Here is a 23339-nt window from a genome sequence, read left to right as displayed (position 1 = left end):
TTTTCTTTTTGCCTTTTTTTTTTTTTTTTAAATTTAAAAAGCAAGACAACCAATTATGTAACTACAGCAAATGAATTAAGAGAGAACTTCACTGAGATTTTATCCAACAAACATTATCTGTGACATCCTTGCTATAAGAAAATAATTTCATTCATCCTGCTTAATGCTGTTCTGATGAAGAACAATATAATTCATAATGACTTATAATTTCAAAGTGTGAGTGGAATATTCAAAAACATGTCTTTACAGCATGGCTCACAGAGTAAAAATATGGTCTGACACCTCGGGAAGCTATTTTCCCCAGGAGGCAGAAATACGTATTAGCTAAATTGCAACAAAATTAGAACATCTTCCATCTTTCTTCACACCTCAATGATTTATGAATACATTATTTTAATTAAATTCAAGTTTATTCTGGAAAAATATTTTCAAGAAACATATGATGCAAAGCTTGTGATTTTAAGAAAAGTAGCCTTTTTTTTTTCACCCCTATCTGAAACCTGTGAACCTTTACTGTAAACAAACTATAAATAATTAAAATGTTAAACAATAAACGAGTGGTCCTAAATGTATCCTTTTAGAAACAAGTCCATCTACAGTACTTCAAATAATGTTTAATATGGCTCACAAATGATTTATTCTTCTGTTCAGCTGAAAATAATTAAACACTTTGATATACAGCTACTCTCCCTTACCTTGTAGCTCGCCTAGACAACACAAGGCAGTTGCTTCTCATATTGATAATTGTTTCAGACTAGTTACAGATTTATATTTTCTGTCCAGTTTTGGACAGATGAAGTTTGCTTCATATACCATAGTCTTTCTATCATCAGATATTTTTAGCTCTAACTGTCAAAGGACTTACAGTGCACTATGAACTCTTAGATGATTTAGAAATCAACTAATGTAGTTAAAGAAGCCCTTTGCTAATTAAGGCAAGTATTTTTTTCGTGTTGACCTTTCTTTTCTCCTACTTATAAAATCCCAATTATGCATTCTGAGAAAGACAAATATGAGCATGCTGATTTTGGAAAAAAATCAAAAACAAAAACAAAAGGGAAAAGATAAAAGTTACAAGCAAGTGTACAGCTGTTAAACCTGGTTAGAGAATAAAAGAAAAAAAACTAGATACTTTTTTGGGTTTTAATTTTGGTGGTTTGTGGCTTTTTTCATTAATTGCCACTAATTACAACAAGAAGTTAATGTTGTATTATCAGCATCAGTAAATGTAAAACATGTATGAAAACACATTTGTATACTGTTCTGAATTATTTGCACCTTCTCTGAGGAAGAAAGTGCATTAAAAGTTTTTAGAAAGTCAAGTTTTATCACAAGATCCTCCCCAGTTATTATCACTGCTTAATCCAAAAGCTTAGGGAAAAAATAGCTCAGACCTCATCAATGCACCAAAATGCTGAGTAAAGGTTTATGCCTTTTTTGCTGGCATTTGCTTTCTGTGTGATCAGGATTATTCTGGAGTTAAAAGCTATTGATTTACCAGAAGGCTACTTGTTTTTTTATTTTCAATAATATCAGTTTGATTAAACAAAAAGACATTTGAGCAAAACATGGAACTTTTCTATATCGGTTACTGTACTATATTAGAATCCTTATGCTATAGAAGGACTCAGCACTTACAGGGACATTAGTACGTGTAATTCAACTAAAAATTGACCAACCTTTCCTTCAGCATCTGTTGTTACCTTCTCAACCTTGTTCCTGTTTAAAAATTTCTTCACCAGTTCTTCTACTTGGACATTGAACTTCATAAATGTCACATAGGAAAAATATGCTGTCAGGAGTGTTATGCTTTCCCACCACATTATGAAGTTATCCAGAAAAAAGATGATTAGCAAGATCAAGTCAATGATGTAAAAGGACATATCTCGAAAGAGTGGCCACCAAGTAAGGTTCAAGATCTCTTTAGAAAATAAAGCACACATTCCAATAACAAATAGGATATTGAACACGGCAGATCCCACAATTGTACCAATGCCAACGTTGCTGTGGGATATAAACACTCCTATCAAAGAAGTGAAGAGTTCTGGGGCTGACCCACCAGCAGCCATGAAGGTTGCCCCTGCCACATCCTCAGAAATGGCCAGTTTTTCAGTGATGACAGTCAAGGAAGGAACGAAGAACTCATCACAGACTATGGCTAAGGCTATAAACATGTAAATCATTCCAATTATATGGAGGATCACTGCTCCCTGTCTTCTCTGCTCAAGAGAGAAAAGGTCCTCAGGGTACTCTCCCTTCGCATGATCATCTGTTTCATTTTCGTGCCCAGCTTCATATTTCATAGAAGCACGTGGATCTGGAGTGCCATTTTCATTCTGTTCTGTGAAATCCAAGAGAGTTCTTTGGTGCCCATGCACCGGCTTTTGGCTATCTAGGCTGCTGACCAGCGCCATGCTATGTGGTTCCATCTTGAAAAAGGCACTCATTGAAAGTGAGAAAGTACTAATGGCCACTACACTGACAAGGAGCCCTACAACTCTTATCAGTCTCAGTTTTTTCCTAACATTCTGGTGCCACCTGCAACCAAACAGCGGTTCTGCCAAACACCACTCCTCCAAGACACCAACAACAGTTTTTTTCTGAAGAGCCATTTTGTGTTCTGTGTGAGATGCTGAGGGAGTCAGATGGACCGTTCCTTCATACTTTTCTCCAGCTTTGAAGTTAGAAGCGCTGTAAGAGTCTTCCCAGAATCAAGTACTTTTACTCTTCACAGGATGTATTTTCTTCATGCATCTTAAAAGGACAAACATATTATTGATATTAGTGAACAGGAAGTGATTAGAAACTTATGAAAGCATTTTATAGACCGGGTTACATTTAAAATTTGAAGCAGAATATGTAACATAAAGCTCTATCACATCCCACCAGACACACAATTATATGTTTGTTTAAGCAGTAACCCTGTGGATAACAATTTACCAATACTCATTTTGTGGCTCTCATATGCCTCTGAGCCACTGCTCTCCTCAGTTGCTGTCAAAGAAAAACAAAACAAAACAAAACAAAAATCTAGTGGAAGGTAAAAACTGTCCCCAGATGTTGTACAAAAATTAAGAAACTATTATTTTAATGGATATACCAAAGATTATTACCTGCTGTAATTACTTTCCGCTATGAACATGTAATGTCCAAATCCCAAATGCAGGGGCAATAGTGCCAGAAAAAGCAATCAAAGTGCTAACAAGCATCTCATCAGACCTTTAGACAGCTGATGCAGCATTAATTGAACTGTTATGTGTGCACAAAACAACAGTCATTGATGTGTAAGTAGAACACTCTGATGCTGGAACAGGATTGAAATGGAAGTTTCTTTAGTTCCTCTGTAAAATCGACTCAGGTTTACAAAGAGAACTTGGCTTGCTTCTGAGCAGACCTAGGACACTGTCTTGGACGAGTCAAGACAAAATCTTCAGTCACCTCTCGTTTTGTTTTATGTCATGCATTCAGCAATAAACGTAGAATATTTATGTGGTACCTTTTAAAAGTGCTCCTCTTACCAATACTTAAGAAAATTGTTTAACTTTACACAAGAGTTGATCCTGAAACAAATGAAATGGTAAGGAATTATGCAAGAATGACTATTCACGTATGCCAGAGATGAGCGTTCTTGACTAACCACTTCTAACACAGGAAAAAAATCTCTAGATAAAAACAGGTGTTTTGGTGAAGGAATTTGAAGACTATTTGTAATGTAGAAGTTAGTTACATATACATCTTGCAGAGTAAGTTGTATTTTATACAAAGCGAAATATAAAATACATTCTCAATAAAACTGAATGTCAGTCTTTGCAATTACTGCCCAAAAATACTTTGTTACATCTCTTACTCGAGTCATTTGTAGCAGTAACTAAATTCTGAACATCTATCGATCAGCAGAATTACTGATTTTGTATTCTCAAATACAGGATTACAGCTATTACACGTAGTTATTTTCCTGTAAGTTCTTAAGTCATTCACAGTTTCTCCTGATTTTTTCAAACAGTTTCCACACTGAGATGTCATAGAGACATACTTCATCCGCAAGATGCAGTAGCACAGCAGAGATATTTATTTTCCACCTCAGAATTAACACTCGACGGACTGCCACAAAAACATTTAGCAGGAAAGACACCGGAACGGCACCGCCACCGCTGCCGTGCACGGCCGGCGGTGACGGGCCGGTGTCCGCGCTCCCGTGGCCATCAGGCGAACGGGATGCAGGAGAAGCGCTCCGCTGTCCCCTGCCCCGGGACTCGCACGGCAGCGCTCAGCCAGGCCGCCCCCGAGCCGCCGGACCCCGGACCCCGCCGGAGCGCAGCGCAGCCCCCGCCGCCCCGCCTTCCTCCCCGTCCCCCCGCGGAGATGCCGCAGAGCCTCGCCTAACTCAGCCCAAGTTCGCACCGCTCCGCCGCGCTCCGCTCCGCGCCGCACAAACTTTTTCCACCTCGGAAAGGGGAGCGGGTCCAGCCCCAAGCGCGGAGAGCCGCGGAGGAACCGACCGCGGGCTCGGGGCACCGGTCACCCCTCGGCAGCCGGTACCGCCCATGGAGGCGGGAATTTGCGGATGGGAGTCCCCGCACCGCCGCAGCCCAAGCCCCGCCCGCGCTCTCCGCCGGCGCTCACCCGGAGCTGCGCCGCGCTGCGGGCCGGCCCGCGGGAGCTCGGCAGGGCGCGGGCAGGAAGGAGCGGGATAGGGATGGGGATGGGGATGGGCACGGGCACGGGGACAGGGACGGGCGGCCCTGGCTCGGCCCCGCGTACACCGACTGCGGCGGGCGGCGGCTCCGGGACCCGCCCCGCGCAGGCGGGCCCGGCGTGCCCCGCCCCCGCCCGCCGCGCTCCCGCGGGACTCGGGTCGCCGGCCGAGCCGGGGGGGCGAGCCGTTTGTTTTTTTTTTTTCTTTTTGCCCTTCATCCTGGGCTAGCTGGCGCGGGTTAAGCGAGGTAAAATTCAGCGCTTCTACCAAAGGTAGTAATCCTCGAAGAGCAGGGTTATTTTAAAAAGGTGAGGCCTTCTGATCAAAATATCCTTTATGCCAAATGAAGGAAGTCAGGAAATTAAAGAAAAGGATGTTTCATTTTGGTTTTGATTTAAGGAACACGGCATATCCACGATTAAGTTATTCGTCATGATTAATTTAGTGCTGAACAGAAATTTCTTCAAACTGCGTTTGAAAGTTGTCAAAGAGAACAATAAAGATGCACTGAACACACGAGAAAACATGAGAAATCCTTAGCCGGAGCTGTCCCCTTCTATTTTGATCTTCTGCTTTCAACATTAGTATTTCCCCAGTAAACTGTGCTTCATTAATTGCTTAAAAATTCGCAAACATTGAAAGAGTTACAATGCAGCTCTGCCATAGCCAATTTCCTCTGACGTATATCAGAGATCTATTGCAGTACACAGGTGATGCTTTTCTGAAATACCAGTTGCACTCCTCCCCTACGCCATTGTTAAAAAAACCTACATGGTAATCCACGGATAAACCAAAGTAATCCAGTGTAGGCGGGCCAACACCCCAGGAAGACCTTGATTGGTTCAGGGCAGTTTAAGAAGAACTTCATGTGGAAGTCCATGAAAAATGTAGAGCTCAGACAAGACCAAAGACACTCGGATGGGTTGGGTAGGACAGCTGTTGAGATCTGGGAAGAGTTTGGTAAACAGCTCACTAACACTTCTCTGCTTTCGGTGACATCCTTTGCACATTCTGAAAAGCCCTGCTGTAGAAGGTGAGCTCTCGGACTCTTTGGGATAAATAATAACATTTTACAGTTTCTACCTTCTTCATTTTAAACTCTGATTTCATCCCTTGCCAAACAGAAAACTGTTGTTGTTAATTGGCGCTTCACAAAGAATACAAGAATACACACGAGAATACAAGAATTTTTCTTAAGTTAGGACATCACATGAAAAATAAGGACTGCTGGGGTAAGCCTGGCGTGCATGGTCCGTTTATGTTTCCACAATGCCCTTGGCATTAACGGGAAACTCGTAAGTTTTAAAGACTTAGGAGATGGCAAAACCAGATACAACAAAGTATACCAGGCATCTTAGAAATTATGTGGCCATGAAAGAGATGTAAAAGGTTACAAAGATATTTCAGTGGTTTCTAGTGAGAGCCATATGAGTCACGCACACAAAGCGCCCTTTAAGGCCGGAGTCTGCTCATGCAGTGTAGTTATTTCACGTTACATATGGGGAGGTGGTCCTTAGTGGCTGACAGCTGAGGGAGGGGGCCTGTTGGCTATCACAGCTTGCCTTTGTTCAGTCTCAGGATGATGCAAGGACACGTGGAGATTACTTTCAACCGTGCTTCTAGACACCCCACATAGATAAGAATTAGTTAAAATGCGGATTTACTTCTGTATCCACATAGCAAAACTTAAATTAAGTAGCTACATCTCAAACATTCAACCTGTGCCTGCTCTACACTGTGACAGGGACTAAGGGTGGGTATGCTTGTAAAATTTCTTGTGACTGCTGAATTGTTGGATTGCAGTCTATGAGAAGCGTCCACTTGAAAAACTACCAAAAATGGTTTTACAGATCCACAGATGGCCCAGAGGCAGGCTGAGATTTGTGATAGTACCCCAATTTTATCAATTTCTGGATTAAAAATTGGAAGTAGGTGACTTTTACAAATGACCAAAGGGAGAATATGTAGAAAATCTCCTATAATTATGCTATTATATTCCCCATAATAATATTATCTACTATCCAAAAGTCCATGTATCTGAATTCTAATGTCCATCTGTTTCTCTGTACTTGTGATGATTTTTCTCCCAACAATAAAAATGTGTTGCAAGCCAGGGACAATAATATCTGTAACAAAAATTATGTGGCTCACAGATGGGTATCTCTACCAATGACTTAAGCATTTTGAATCAGCTGACCCATTCTCATATAAATCCTGCCTAATAATCAGGAGAGAAATAAATAAGTACAGTTACATTAGTATAAGAAGGATAATAGCAATAAAAAGAAATCACTTTTTTTCTCACAAAATTAAACACCAGGGTGTATCCTGGTTAAATACAGAATAACTAAATCATTTGAATGAAACAATATTTGCCTCAGAGCTGGTTCAATGTTTCTCCTTTAAAGAGAGGGGAGAAGGTACCTCTGCTAAGTATTTGTACTGTACTCCTACATATTTGTAAATGTGACTAGGTTTTCATTTTTATTTATATTTATGCTGAATCTATAATTTTTAATACCTTATCTGTAGTTTACTGCATCATGTGTGAGGAGTCGTCTGAATTTATAAGGCACTGTTCTTCACCAATTCCTATTTCCAGGAAGCTCCAAGAAGTAAAACCTCCTTTTATTTTCTTTTATTTTCTTTTTTTTTTTTAACAGTATTTTCGTTTTGTCTATTTTCTTGCTGTTGTAAACCTTCAACTAGGTAAAAGCAAGCACAGAGGTGGAGAGGGAAGGAGGAGGGAGACAAATGAAAAATCCTAAATAACAACATCTCTAAGTACCCCAGCAGTACCTTCTAAACCTGGAAGATAAAGCTGATGAGGAGGTTACCATGACTACAGAGGCGGCATATTTGAATGAAAATGGATGTTAAGCTTTTAAATGCTAATTACGGTTGGGAACAGGTGACATTTGAAATATCAAAATTATTTCACGTTTGCCATCTATAACAAGTGAAACAGGATAGAAAAGGTGACAACATAGAGTTAAATTGAAACACTGTTTCTGGTTTCAGCTGAGATAATTTTCTTTGTAATAGCCAATGTGGGGTTATATTTTGGATTTGTGATGGAAAAAGTGTTGATAAGTCACGGATGCTTTATTACACAGCATCAAGGCCTTTATTTTTCCTCACCCCACCCCACCAGCAAGAAGGCCAAGGGGTGCACAAGGAGCTGGAAGGGAAAACAGACAGACAGCTGAACCAAACTGCCCCAAGAGATATCCCAGATCATATGGTATCATGCTCAGCATATAGAGCAGGGGAGAAGGAACGAGAAATGTTCACAGTGATTGTTTTCCCTAGTCACCATCACAAAGGATAGAGTCCTGCTTTCTTGGGGATGAATGAGCTCTTTCCTACACATGGGAGGTGATGATTTAGTTCCTTGCATGTGCAGCTTCTGCTTTATTTTGTAAATCATTGTTATTGCAAACCCATGAGTTTTCTCACTTTTATCATTCTGATTCATCCTATCCTCATGTGGGGTAGTGAGCCAGTAGCTAGTTGATGTCTGGGATGAAACCCCAACAGTCCTTTTTGTCACTCTGTTTGAGTATTAAAGGGTGCAAGGTAATGTTTGATTGGAATGTTGAAGATTGAATTTATAACAGTTATGCTGCTTAGCTATTAATCAACAAGCTCCTGTGCTTGCCATGGGGCTCACTTGCCTGGCTGTATCTCAGAGTCTAGTGCTTCTTAGTGACTGCTTTTTGCTTTCACTGCTGGTCATAGGGCTGTGCTGCTGATCATGTTATTCTGCTGGGCCAGGGAATGCTCTAATAACAGCTGTGGTGATGGCCAGGGCATCACTGCTCATTGTGTGCTACTGTACTGGGCAGGCTGGAACTCCACTATGAAATCAGGGGAAAGGCACTGTGATCTGTGAATAAGTACACACAGGAAGCAGCAGGGCACCCCAAAGTGTCTGTGGCCATGGATATGCCTGTGCCACTGCAGGTACGCCTCTGAGAGACTGTGGCCCAGGGATTGATCCATGCTGCAGCAAGAGCACTTTGAAAAATGCATGAAGTCATGTTGGAGCACCTCGATGTGTGTTGCCAGGGAGAAGCCCATGGCAGAGCAGGTGTGCCCCATGAGGGGGTATGCAGCCATGGGTAAAGCTGTGTTGGAGCAGGTTTGCTTCTGAAAGGAGAGTAGCTGAGTGTGAGAAACCTTTCCTTCTCCTTCCCCCAGCTCTATATGCTGAGCATGATGCCATATGGTCTGGAATATCCCTTTGGTCACATGTGGTCAGCTGTCCCAGCTGTGTCCTGTCCCAGCTCCTTGTGTATCCCCAGCCCACTCACTGGTAGAGTGCTGTGAGGAGCAGAAAAGGCCTGGCACTGCTTAAGCCCTGCTCAGCAGTAATGAAAGCCTCCCTGTGACATCAACACTTTTTCCAATACAAATTCAAAATATAGCCCTTAGTCCTTGTAGATAAGTCTATCTCAGACAAAACTGGAACAGCAGGGATATGGTCTTTATAATTAAAGTATGTTGAATAATTTAATTGTTAGTAATAATAAGCAAACACATTACATATAAACCATAGTGTTTAAGGAGTAGAAACTGTTTATATTACCTAAGTAATACATTCTTGAGGAACATATTATGCAAAATTATTCTTCTTCTTAACTACAGCAACAAATTTCCAGTAGCCCATATTAAAGAGGACATCTCAACTTAATATTCAGAAATCAAAATTCTTAGTGATGAGTACATCCTACAAGTTCCTTAAGTTGGGAATGTTTCTTATTGGCACTCTGTATTGGGAGACAAAATATGAACATATACACAATGGTACTCCTTCTTCACTTGAGTCAAAACCACAAGATAAAGTGCATGTAGACCAGTATCACTGTGTAAGTATTATAGTTTCCTGTCATACCATCAACTAGGCTGACTTTGGGACTTAGATGTGAAAGATGCAAAATATGTGCTTTACCTTCAACTGTTTATATTTGCTTACTATTAAGCCCCAAAGATCATCTGACATTTCTGTTTAACTTGCAGTGGGTTAAATATTGCTTGCCACTACATGCCTTTTGAAACAAGGCATATCATGATCAGTGGTAATGAAAACATACATTTTATAATAAATAATTTACTTAAAAGCTTTGAGGGTTTTGGAGGGGTTTTGCTTGGTTTTGGTTGTTTTTTTAGTGTTTTGGATTTTTTTGGTTTTTGGTTGGGATTTTTTTTGGTCTATTTTATTTTTTTGTTTTTAGAAATAAATAAGATGAGAAATCTGGGGACTGTACCTGTGTACTCCATAGTTACAATGAGCACTATAAACAAGTTTATTAAGAAGGTTAAAACGAAATGTTTTTTTTTTAAATTCCTGTTTCTGCTAGTGAATAAAGTAATAGGAAAATATAAAATGAGTATAACTTTAACACAAAAGCTTTTTGACCATGTTTCCAGAACACTAAATAGCATATTTTTTTAATATAGTGGTTTCAATATTAATTAGACATAAGGCAATTGTAAATGCTGCCATTATAACATGCTGATCTCCTTAAAGGACAGTCTAATTCAATGGAAGTATAAATCTTCCTTCTCTTTATCTAGGCTTGAGAGGACCATCTCAAGAGCCACAGCAGCCTAGCATTTAGTGCTATGACAGAAATAAATACTCTGTAGGATATCATTACTGAATTCCACTAAAAAATCTGGGTATACTATATACAGATTATTATCTTTATTTACAGGGTAATTCCAAAAGAAACCCAGCAGTATGGAGATGGGATAAGTTTCACTCTTTCAAATGGGATAAGTTGCTCCTCTGACACTCCTTGTATCTAATGTAATCCCAATAGTCTGCCCTGAAATGAAAAACAATTCTTATTACACTATAATCTGTGGTCTACCAGCCCCGTTTATAAGAACATCTGCAAGGTGGCAAGTCAGCAGAGTTAGGAACAGTTGTTGGTTTGGTGGATGAACTCCAGCATCCTTGCCAATTGCCCAGCAGTTCCAGATGTCACATTGCTCAAAGCCTCGGCTTGAAAACCTCTGTTCCCAGTGACTTCTAATACTGAGGAGTGCCTCAGGGGCAGAGGTCAAACTTGATATTAGCTACAACCCTTGGTTTCTCACACACTTTATTTACGACTAGGCCATTGTCCAGAAAGAGCTAGAAGGGAATGTCTCCCACTGACCATACTCCTCTGACAAAATAGTCTTTGTTGCTATACCATCATGCAGCAATTCCCTTCTTCTACTGTTTCTCTATCCTTGTATTCCCATAATCCTTGCACTCAGCGAATTGCAAGTTATTTGTCTTCATCTCTGCAGTAATCTAGTTTTCAGGTAAAATCTTGCACTCTTTTGGATTTATTTTAGGGAAATAAATATGCATTAAAAATTATTCTCAAATAGTGTGGTTTGAAATAGTGAACTATGAACTTACGAACTCTGCTTAACTATGCACAGAGTTGGAGTACAGAGGAAGCAAAATGAAAGAGATAAGAAAATCCTTTTATGACTGAAGTCAATGCTAATGCCTTGACATTGCCAATGAAAAGAAAGGAAATTCATGAGTTATTTCCCTCTTACGTTGCTAGGTCCCTGTGCACGTAGTACAAATTTGTATTGCTCAGTTAAAGAGTCCTGCACTGAAAGTGCTTATATCATGAGCTAAAGCATGCCCAGGTCAGTAGACAAGAGACTCCATCTATCAGCAGAATTTCAAAATTCGCAGTGGTTGCAAAGGAACAAAAAGCTTTGAAAGAACAGCTGACGCAGTGGGCTTTGTATTTGGTAGTGGTCAAAGCACTGAGTTGCGCTATATTGAATTTTAGAGCAAGGTGAAAGACTAGCTTAAAACAGCACTAAAGAATTAGTCCTATAAAAAGAAAAAAAGCCAGAACTGTCAAACTAACAATGGGATCTGGAACTAGAATATAAAATAGAAGTTGAAACCAAAGTAAATTCATGATTTAAGAAGTTGTCCGAAGACAAGACACACCTTTTTTTTTTAAATTGAAGACTCTGTGTCTTGAGTTTAATAATTCAAGTGTGTGTAATCTTCCTGCATTCACTAAGAACTTTTTAGATAAATACATCCCAAAATATATTCAAATTTCTGAAGCTTACAAACCCTGTGTAGAATGATTCTAATCACAAATGAAGATTAGTGATCTTTTTTATATACTGTAGTAGCTTTTCTACCAGACCAACATTGTAGTTCAAGTGAAACAGCAGAGAATTATTTCTATAGTTGAGATTTAAGACAAAATACAAAAATGAGATCTGGAACTGTCTGTGTGTAGTGTTGGGTTGTTTATTAATCCATCTTGACTATGATGCCGTTTAGTGCACAGACTAAGGTAGATATAAAGAAGTGAAACGTAATTTGAAGGTGGCTTAAATATTCAAAAAGCTTAAATGCATCACCCATTAGACATTCTAAAGGTCACTGTAAAATGTTCATTACATTAAGAACAATTTAAGAAGACAGATGCAATTACTTGATCTGTGTTTGTTGGGTTTTTGTTTTTTTTTTTTTCTCCCAGATATGTGATCTTTAGTGCTAAGAACCTCTGCTCTATGTCACATCTAAGAGATGTTGACTTTTGCAACTATCTGCAGCTGGACCACCAGCATCACTTCCTGCAGAACCTGAAAGTCTCCCTCCAAATACCAAATGGCCAGTGCTACCTTGAATGCAGTGTCTAGTGATAAATATTTTTTTCCAAAAGATCTGAGAAAGTGCTTCTCCAACCATGTTTTACTACTGCTGCAGTTTTGGACTGTCTCACTTGTCATTTAATAGTAAATAATATGCACCATGCCCCAGGTCAAATGAGATTTAACATTTACACATACAGTTAAAATTAAACTGAGCATTATAAGTGTAGTATAAAATGCTTATTGATTCCCTTTTAGTCTTGGCACTCCAATATTTCTCAGCACTAGACAGAGAAAGTAAGCTAAAAATATTCTTGTGGCTTATGAAGTCTTTATTGCATACATCCATGATCATTTCTGCAAATGAAAGTCTGTACTCATAAGAAACAGGTATGCCATTGACGATGCAATGTTTCGGCAGTGAAAGTAAACAGTTTTAACTTGATATTTGATGATGACAGCATTAGATCCATCAGCTTAGCTAAACTTTAAATGTTCTGAGAAAATTAAAGTGGGTAGAATCAATGCTGTTGCTGAACTAAGCTTGACTATTCCCGGGTGAGTAAAAGGAGAGTGACTTTACAGACATTTTGTCAGTGATGATATTACAGCTGATGCTACAAAGAGCAAGCTTTTCAACAAAGTAAGAGAAACATTATATTCTTCACAAAACCAACTGACAACTTTTTGCACACAGGCTCTGGCTTAGGGTTTGAAACAGCATCTTTTCTTAGTATGGGCTATATAGAGACTTTGAGACACAAATGCTTGCTGCTAAGGGCATTCTCTTTGCTTGTAAAAGGAGAAAGAAGTCTGCTTCTGCATACTCTGCCTGTAGGGCAACAGGGAGGCAAGAAAGGGAAGCAGTGCCTTGTGGTACTCTTCATGCACCTGGAAACTGCTCCAGCAGAGCCCAGGAAATGAAAGTACATTAAATTTGTCCTCTCTCCCTAAACATGAAGAGCAGATGATTGACAACCCTTGCTGAACTAAAGATTTTTTGACTCGTCTTACTGGCATAGAGCAAGAGAAGAACAACCTAAAACCTGAAAGAACATGTTCAGATCCACTGCAGGATTTCTTGACATGAAAGCTGTAGTTCTTTCTTGAAGTTTTCTCACCTTTTGTAATGCATGCTACTGTCATTTCTTTAAGAAGAACAGGCCTGGAAATCAGTGTGGTGATTCACAACTAATTCACAAGTGTGGCTGATTTCCATGCATCTACTGAACACAACAGGCCAGCCTAGGACAGTATGATTTTGTTCAGCAATAAGTTTATTGTCAGACCTTCTTGGAAAAATTGTGGACAGAATACCATGTTAAACGACAATTCTGCATGATTTTGGGAAAAGGGTGGCTGAGTGCTGAGATTTGTGTGTTTAAGCTCAAGTGAAAGATTGTGAAAATTCCTCCTGGCAAAAGAAGGCCAAATTGCTTATACACATTTTTTTGACAAATTTGTTTTTTTTTTTTTTTGTCCTTTAAGGGGACATTCTCATTCCTCAAGTGCAGCAAGGAGTTGTAGGGTCAAGCAGTGAAACACCAACAGTGGTGTTTAGGCACAAAGGGCTGGATCTCTCATTACTCATAGATGCTCTACATGTGTATCAGAGATCTACGTGGCCTTTGCTAGCATGAGCCTTGATGCTTCATGGTTTCCATGGAAATTTACTCTTTCAAATCTTATCCTTTGCATGCAGGCTGTTTGCTTTATTGTATCAAAGTACAGATGTACCAATGCAAAAAGGTTTGGGACAGGCAAAAAAAACCCGGAGTCTGGCAGAGGCTGCACCTTGCTGGAGGGACATTTTGGGGAGGAATGCTAGGTGTGGGAAGTAAGCTTGGAATAGATGCATGCAGGGTTGAAAGTCACGTGGGTCAGTGTAGGAGTTTATATAGTAAATAAAGGATTTGTGGTTTAGGCGCCTTTAGAATGGAACTAGCTCCATCCTGTGTGGGCTTGCCTGCAAACTGTAAGAGCCATATCTACTTCTGCAAATTTTTTCCATCTGTGAGTAATTTCTGTACCTTCTAAAGGGCCCAGGAACTATGTTTTGTTTTATTTAGTCTGTGGCCTAGCTAGTCCAAGATTCCAAAATGGATGAATCAGTTGCGGGATTCACCTGAATTGCCAGGGGTTTGTGTGGTGCTTAACTCCTGCCAATCTAGTTGGTACTTAGTTTTATCCCAGCTTGATGCTTTATTCTGGGGGAGTGACAGGGGAAGATCTGCCTGCTTCAAAATGAAGGATTTTGCTGGTAACAGAAACTGGAAGTGTAATTACTTACTGGATTTATTTTCTCATCACTCACATTCTGTCTGTAATTTTGTTGGTGACTAATAGATTTTAAAAACCAAAATTAAATATGCAGACACGGTACACTCTTCTTACGTAGGCATGCTAAACTCAGATTGTATAGAGTTAATTTGCTGAAACTGTACTTGGAACAGAAATTAATGCTTTCACTTAATAAATCAACATACTTTAGAGCCAAACTATCTATATGCTCCTCAGCAAACTTAGATTTCCCATAAATAAGCAGAGCAGATGTGCAATGGGTTTCAGAGGGGAGTAAAAGACACAAATGTGAGAAAGGGACTGCAGGGAGAGAGATGATGACGAGGGTGCTTCTGCTTTCGTGCAGTACCACATGCTCTATTAATGTATATATGAATGTATATATTCTTCTATGTATGAAGAATGAAACGGAGACGTAAGGAAGAAATGTCCCACAGATAATTCGCCTGAGCTGCCAAGTGGTGCTGCACAGCTGGTGTTGGGACAGCCCTGTCAGACATTGCTTCTGGGGCAGTGCTGCTGCAGGTGAGCTGCCTGCAGGCACCGGTCCTGCGAGGGGAGGTGTGAGGCAGGGACCAGCCCTGCTTCCTTGTCGCTCCTCACAGGTGTCCTGGGCCATGGATGCTGCACACTGTGTTGGAGACCACCACAGGCAGAGGGAACCAGCTCTCAGCATTCATCTGGCTGCTGTGAATTCCCAGAGGAGGGCTTCATGCTTGCACACACCAGCAAATACAGGTTGCTGCAGGTCTCGAAGCTCTGGAAGGATGGATACTTTTCTGCACAGTAGTTCAACCACTAGAGTAGACCTCCATGAAATTTCTAAATTTTTCTAAAGCTTCATCTCCAATAGCATACTTATTTTTTCCAAAGCATATTACTACTTTAACTTTTTATGAGATGCACTGTCAAATGCAATTAGGCTTTCTAACTCTTTACATTTGGTCTCTAAGTATCTCATCACTTGCTGAGAATTTCAGGGGGTATTAATTTAGTCTTTTCCTATAGCAGTTGATATCTTGAGTTATGTTGATGTGTGTCTTGCCAAATTAAGATTCTCCCATGTGATATAGCTTTTCTTCTGAAGAAGAAAAAAGTATCAGCTATTTTTTCAGTAAGTCTATATGACACTCCTATGATTTCCAGTCATTAGTTTGCATCATAAGTTTGTGAACACGTGACAGCTCCCATAATTTCAAATAGTTTGTTTTTTCTTGAGTGCAGCTTTGCCCATTTCATCATAATTCTAATTGTCAGGTTCCAGACCTCAGTTTAACAACATAATCCCATTTTCAAATTGATGTTAACTAAAACCTCTGTAGTGGCAAGCTGTGATTTAGTGATGTTGTCTTGCCATTTAACAGCACTAACTACGTTCAAACTCTGACATCAAATGCCATTTGAGTTGTCTGATTTATTATTCCTGTATGAGTTTCCACCAACTCTTTGAACAAGTTTCAGCAGAATCTGTTACTTATGAAATCTACATTCCCAGCGATTACTTAAACTGATGAACTATTATACAACATCCCACTGTCAGACATCATCAGTTGTATAGTATCTGGCAAGAAGAAATTTGGTAAACAATCAAGTAGTGGTCTGCAACCTATTTTCCCAAAAAGATGTTTCTGAGGTGATAGAATAATAATGCAATTCCTAGTCAATAATACCAAAGTTTTGTAAAGGGACCAAATTTTTCCTGATATGCTATGTTAGCATTTATGGCTTGGTCAGAACACGGGAAAAAGTTTAACTTTTTAAACTGAAAACAGAGTCATGAATGAGACCTTTCACTTGAGTTATAATTGTGCTACATCATCTGCATGTCAAGTCTTGCTTCTAGAAGAATTTTACAAGAATTCTTGCTTTGTCCTTCTGTGAGTAAGAAAAAAAAAGAGACCATATTTACTGATTTAGAAGAGTGGGAAGTTCATGTTTTCTAAACACAGCAAATAAAATCGCATTGCTTTTCCTAGCATACAGGAAGCAACCAAGAAAGATTGCTTAAGAAATATTTTCAGAGGCAACATACAACACAGAATGAATTTTCAGCTCCTGATTATGAAGGTAATTACTGATTTGGCTCTTAAAAAGAGAGCCAAAGATATGAGAAACAGAGACAGCAGGAAGATGCATTGTAGAGTGTCTGGCAGGAAAGACTTTGTTAAACAATCATATAGCAGTCTAAGATCTATTTTCCAGATATGCAATAATGCTGCTTTTTTTATCTTCATGGTTTAACACAGTTGCATACGCCTACATTATAAACTATGAATTTGCTGATCAGATTTAAAATTTGAATCTTTATTGAATTATACTGTTATCATCATACTTTTTTTTTTTTTTCGTGAGATACATAATGTTTTCAGTTGCTGCTCTTGAAGTAGATAGAGTATGGGAGATCATCCCATACAGTTAAGAAAATGTAACTAACACAGATCATTAAGAGTATCTTCTCTTGCTCCCCCAGAGTTTTTAAGAACTCAGACAACCCTTTAGTATTTGCTTCTGTCTTTTAAGAGTGTTTTCCTTCACTCTGATACCTAAGCAGGTAACTTCTAGAGAAGGTAAGGATTAAACCTTGGTGGCAGAATGATTCTCAGACTGTTATTAAGAAATCGCATCCAAAAGATAACACCCTGCGCCAGTGAAGTAAAATGACCACGGATTATCCCAAAGAAAAAAATCCTGTAATCTACTAGTGTCACTGCTAGTTTGGGTAGCAGTACTGCAACTAAGACAAAAGTACTATGTTTTCTCCTCGGTTGTTCTTGTTCTGCACTTCAGTAGAGTTATTCCAGGTTTATACTGAGCTGGTCAGATTGACCTTGCTAATTACTTTAGCCACAGCATGACCTCCACCGAGAGCAGGCTGAAATCTAGGACAGCAGCCAAGCAGCCTGTCTGTGCAAAAATAACATTTTCAGAAGTCTCTCCCCGCTGATCTTTTCTCTGCATGTTACCTGTGATATTTTATGTAATCCTAATCATTGACAGTTAGATTATTTTACATTTCTTAGAATCTGAATATGAGAATACATTTACCGAATAATTTTGCTCTTTTTACTTTTTTGCTCACATCAAATATTTATTCTTTAATACGAAGTTTTCTGTGTCAAGATTGAAAACACTGCAGAAGAATGGTTCTACCGAGCATATTGGGGAGGGAGGGAACCTACAGAAAAGTATTATTAGTTTAAAATTTTTGGCAATCCTTATATTTGGCTTCAGCACAAATGAAGTTTGAGGCATATCTTTTGGATAACATGGAACGGCTTTTTTCTGTGATTATATATAATGAGATGTTGAGCTAAGCTCAAGTGAAAACTTCTTAGTTCTGCACAGTTAGCACTTGCATGCGTTTAAAGAAGAAAAAACATTTAAAATGCAAACTTGGTAATAAAACACGTGAAAATTTGAACTTTATTAAATGTACCTCTTGACAGTTTCCATTAATTAATTTTGGTTTAGTTTTATTGCTGTAGTGAACTGAAAATGCATTGAGGTGAATGAGAAAATGACCTGTTCTGAAATCCATAAGCATAAATTCCATGTCTGTAGTAACAACTAGATCTAACTTTAGGAAATAATAAGTCTGGTTTCAAAACTATCACAGAGACAAACGAAAAAACAACCAAATGTCTTATGTGTATTGATATATAGAAACTATGGCCATTGCAAGACACTGTTGTGATTTTTTCAAAAGAACAGTAGAAGAGTTCATCTGCAGAGGTTATTCTCCCGATCAGATGAGCTCTAATCCTATTTTAATCTCAGTGGGCTATATTAAACAAAAGCAGAAGGTCTGGATGTTAGAACAGATTAGCCTTGACCTCACTGAGATCAGACTTAATAAGGAATCAGGTTTACATAAATTGCCATCAACCAGGGCTTCTAATGATGCATTGTGGGTGATGATAGAGGAACAAGGTAAAACTTCCTCGTACAACACAGCAAGGGAGAAAATCCAGCAAACCACTGCACTGTGAAACTGTGCTGAAAGGCATACAATTTACAGTAAGATCCCCTCTCTCTATCAAATATTTTGCTGTTCCTTAGGGATGAAAATTTACTTTCTGTGGGTGTTAAGAAAGGTCAAGGACAAAAAGTTCAGGTGGGAGCTGCAAAGGACTCAGTGTTTAGAGTGTGTAAAAACTTTATAATACCATCAGTAAAGGACATAAACTGTATAAGGGATGATACCTTTCAAAATCTTAGTAGACTCACCATGATTTTCAGCAGAAACTCTCTCAAGCAGCCACTCATCATCAGATTATAATTTCAATTTTCATTGCTGCAAAACATGTTACATGTGACTATGGATAGTCTTCAGTCCAATACCCTGCTATATCACCTAATTTTGCATATGGCAGTGTATCAAAAGGGCAGTGTACTAAAAGCTTATTAAAAGTCCACTCAGAGAGCTCTATGAGATTTTACTCACCCAAGAAACCTGAAAATTCAGGTACTATATTAAATAAAGATACTAAATATTCATTTCATTTGCTTTTTGTATAAATGGCCTCTGTTTTGTACCATTTGCAACCAAGTTTTTCTATTCTCTGGTTCAAGATTGTGATATTAATGATTTTTTTAGGCAATGGTCATGTTGCAGTAAATCCAGTCCAAAACCTTATCCGCATAAAGCAAAGCACTGAATTGGTCTTTCCACCAGAGCTGTCTTCAGTTGCCTTCTATAGACAATGTAACACTCACTGGTTAATTCAACAGAAATGGAAATCGTGCATTCCCTCTGGTCCAGCTCAGCTTTCCTCTGCCAGATGATCTACTATTGTGCAAATGTGACCTTAATCATCATATAACTTCAGCATAGTGGGTGGATCATAGCTGGATCTGCATAATTTTCTTTTTTTTTTCTTTCCAATACAGGTACTATTTATACTATTTTCTTGTTGCGTAGTATAAACCTCAAAAAGAATGCTTTTTAAATAATTATTAGATACCTTCAAAAACATATTTATTAAATACTCTGTAATTTGGTCTAATCTTAATATTTGGGTTATAGTTTCCCTTTCCATATTTTTGTTTGCATTCTCTGTTTCCATGTTCAACATCACTGCCTTTTAAAAAATAATAATTTTGTTTTGGAACATATGTAGAATCACTTTAATTTTCAATTCAGCCTTGCAGAGAGATGTACCATGTCTTTTGTTGTTGTTGTTGTTTTCTTTCTAAATATAGCATTGGTGACAAAAAAATTTAGTTTCCTTTGAAAGTTAAAACTTACTTCGAACTTTGGCAATACTAATGTTCTTACTAACTGCATAGGTATCAATTCCTTGCTTGGCAAATTCTTTTTTCTCATTTTCCTTGTGATTTTTTCCCTTTCCTTTCCTGTCCCCCTTTGCTTTTCTTTTTCTTTTTTGTTTCCTCCCATGTTCTGTTACACTTACAGAATTTCCATACGTTTATCTCTTCTTGGCACTTTCCTACAAGATTAGGCATAAGAAAATGCCAGGCCTGCTATGTGTTCAAGTCCTTAAGTGCTCCTAATTTGACTAACAAATCTCTTCCCCTTGTTTTAATGAGGATGTCTTGGCACATGCAAATTTGTTAGCCAGTTTACAGCATTAGCAGCTTTGAGAAACATGTTACTGGTGAAAAAACAACACAGAGACGGATATTATAACTAAATTGACTGGAAAAATAAAATAGCTTTGATATCTGTAAACAAGAATATGGTTTCCCATTTGTCTCATCAACCTAGTACATTAGAAGAATGTTCTTACCCTCCCACCTCTGAAAACTGTCACCTAAGACAGTATTTTTTCATTTCATCTACCTGTCTGCTCATATGCTCGTCTGATCTCTTTTTCAACAAGCTGCAGCTACCCTGCCTTTCAATTTTACGCCGGAGAGCTCCTGCTTAGCTGCTAGCAGCTGGCCCAGCCTCAGTGTATCTGCTCTGGAGGGGTGGGGTGTAAGCTACAGTTTACAATTACTATCCAAAGATCTGGATCTTCTCTGACCCTTTCAGAAGCTCAGAGCTTGTAACAGTTGCTTGTTATTCCAGATGCCCTCTTCAGAATGGTATTTCATCACTGACAGCTGTGTTTTTTCACACCGAGCTGTGCCTTGGGTACTCAGCCTCCCCAGGGGCGAGCAGCAGAAGCCCAGGGCTGTGCCAGCAGCAGCCGTGTGAGAGTGCTCTGCTGACTCCACGTCTGGCAGCCCCGCAGTGGGTAGGGAGCTTTGCAGGCTGGGGTCCCCTGGGTCAATGGCTGCAGAGTAAAAATGAGGAAGAGGAGCAACACAGAAATGTTTCTCTGTTCCCTCCAGGGAATAAGAAATACATGAAACAGTCAATAAAATGCCTAGTAGTGGCTGGCTTCTTACTGCTCCCTGTGAAGATAATTTATTGTATTCTTATTTTGGATTTTGATTGTAAAGTTAGTAAGACAAATATGAGAAAAACCCCAAGGAATTCAAGACAGAGAGAGAAGTATGAGATGGAGGTAGAGAGATGACTTAACACTTTTTTTTTTAATGGGCCTCTGGTCCATATTAGGTTATTTTTATTACTGTTATTGCTGTTGTTGGCTCTGTCTTTCTAAGCTACAAACACATAGGAAGAAAGCTGCATCCTCCCAGTTATGAAATATGAACAGACTTCTTTACAATCCACATCTGCTGCTCCACTGGCTTCTGATCAGTGGCTGGAGTCCATCTGCAACAAGACACATGCAGCAGAGATGTCTCTAGTGAATGTCTTATTTTTAAATAGCCCTGGAAATAAACATTGAAATCTGGTTTCTTACCAGCTTGATTCAGAGAACAGTAGAAGATTTACAGCAGGTTAAACCAGGCATTCAGCTATAGAATGGGGTCAGAACAAAGGTTCTAAATCAACAGAAACAGTGGCAATCACAGAGGTTTTGTGTAGGAAAGTTTTGATTAGTACCCAGAACCCTTGGGGGTCATGATTTCTTTTGTCACACAGGTGTCACAAAAGGTGTAAAAATATACATATACACACACACACGTAAGAAGAAAGTACTTTTTTACCACAGATTAGCTTCAGGAAACACAAAGTTATTTCCTAAATCAAGACATCAAAAGTAGCTGAGTTATGGCAATTGTCTATGTTGGTACTCATGATCAACTGCAGGCGTGAGGGGGAAAATGCCTTCCACTGGGCTAGCATGCTTTATGGTGCATTTTCTTCTAATAAACACCGTGTAGTTATTGCAGTTCAGTGTGTGGACCCCTACTCTGCTTCACTTGGAGATAAAACTGTTCCCACTGGCATCTCTCAGAGGCACCTTCCCCTTCTTCTCCAAGCGCTATGCAGAAGTCTCGAGGCATCTCCTGGTTCTCTGTCCGTCTGTTGATGGTTTCTTAAAGCAGTTGGGATAAAAGTCTGTCTCTGCTACTAGCCACGAGATATCACTCTGTACTGCTCTGTACACTGCGCTCTGTGAAGTAGTCATTGACACACGCTTTGCACTGTAGGTGCTCTGGGAAGGTTACCCTCGTGTGTCTGCAAGCCACCAGACAAGTTTTGCTTTCTTTGTGAAGGCAGGAAGCTCTGAGGGAAGCTCTACCAAAATGATAGTCCTGAAGATTGCATGACGTGGGAGTCGTGTCTTAACCACTACTGCTTCCCAGAAAGGGTTGTACATTGCTTGCCAGAGTGGAAATTATCTTAATGTGGAGTTTGGGCTCTCTAAGTGTATGTGTCTATTTTTTAGGCTTTCTTCTTTGTAAAAGGATCTAGAACTGCACAACCTGCAGGAGACCTGCAGCTGCAGTGCTCTCAAAGGTTTGCCTGTGCCTTAAGTTGTTTTGCTCAAGCTTTCCATAGTGTCTAGGATTTGGCCCTTCTAAGAAATTTTTGAGAATTATAAAGAAAACTCTGCCCTTGTTTTCTGTGTTCTTTACAAAATAGTTTGTCAGTACTGTTCTATGCAGAACCTGTCCCTGGATGAACTCTGCAGAAGAAAGGCACTTTCCCCTTCACCAGGAAGAGGAGCCTTATGTAACTCCTCCTCACTGATTGCACAGATGCATTCAAAAAGCCCTGTATAGTTTATTCATCCTCTTATATGCATAGCTTCAACAGAACTGACACGATGTGGCATTTTTGCAAGTGGTGTGGAAGTTACAATGAATTAATTGTCCAGGTGGTCAGGCTGGATTTTGAGCTGCCAGCAACTTTCACCTGGTTGCAGATCAGAACAGCAAGCAGTGGTGGGAAATAGCTGTGCTTTTTAAGGTCCTGCTTTGCTGCTTCATTGCTCATTTTGCTGCTGTTAGCTGAATGCTAACCATCTAGAAAGATGTCCGCTGCAGGTGTTTGAATTGCTTTTAAAGCGATGTTTCAGTCTTTACCTTCACGTGGAGGTACCTCGCTCTTTCAGTGCTCCATCACTTCTTGCCATTCTCCTTGAGGAGTTGCTTATGGGGCTCCCAAAAGAATGGTGGAGCAGGCTACAGGAAGGGCAGAACAGATGCCATACTTGTTAGTTAGTGTGGCACTGTACTGGGGGCACATCTGTACCAGTTGTGCCATGGAATACACACACGTTTTGGTCTGTTTTCTCTTCTCTTAGTCCAGTATGATTTAAGACTGCTAGCTCACTAACACCACTAGTAATAGTGTATGCAGAGCTGTTTCTGCAGTTTATCTAGATGCAGATTAACTGAAAGTTTTGCAGACTAGCAGCAGAGCTATGGTACC

General features: G+C 39.5%; 1 protein-coding gene across 5 annotated transcripts in view; it reads right to left on the bottom strand.

Moving 5' to 3' along the window:
- Positions 1 to 4566, bottom strand: part of SLC24A2 (solute carrier family 24 member 2) — a 107600-nt gene extending 103034 nt beyond the window's left edge. For 2 of the 5 annotated variants that reach the window (XM_088156797.1, XM_088156798.1), the window contains exons 1-2: positions 4402 to 4566; positions 1680 to 2754 (exon numbers count right to left, since the gene is read on the bottom strand). In XM_088156797.1, the coding sequence (XP_088012923.1) occupies positions 1680 to 2612 (933 nt within the window). In that variant the 5' untranslated portion in view covers positions 2613 to 2754; positions 4402 to 4566. Of the gene's footprint in view, positions 1 to 1679; positions 2755 to 4384 lie in introns of all 5 variants that reach the window. The other 3 variants (XM_088156799.1, XM_014870734.2, XM_088156800.1) reach the window with 3 other exon arrangements.
- Positions 4567 to 23339: the final 18773 nt, after the last annotated feature.

The sequence above is a fragment of the Sturnus vulgaris genome, chromosome Z (genome assembly GCF_052056855.1).
Source record: "Sturnus vulgaris isolate bStuVul1 chromosome Z, bStuVul1.hap1, whole genome shotgun sequence".
Taxonomy (NCBI): domain Eukaryota; kingdom Metazoa; phylum Chordata; class Aves; order Passeriformes; family Sturnidae; genus Sturnus; species Sturnus vulgaris.
This window is presented reverse-complemented; position numbering and strand designations above follow the sequence as displayed.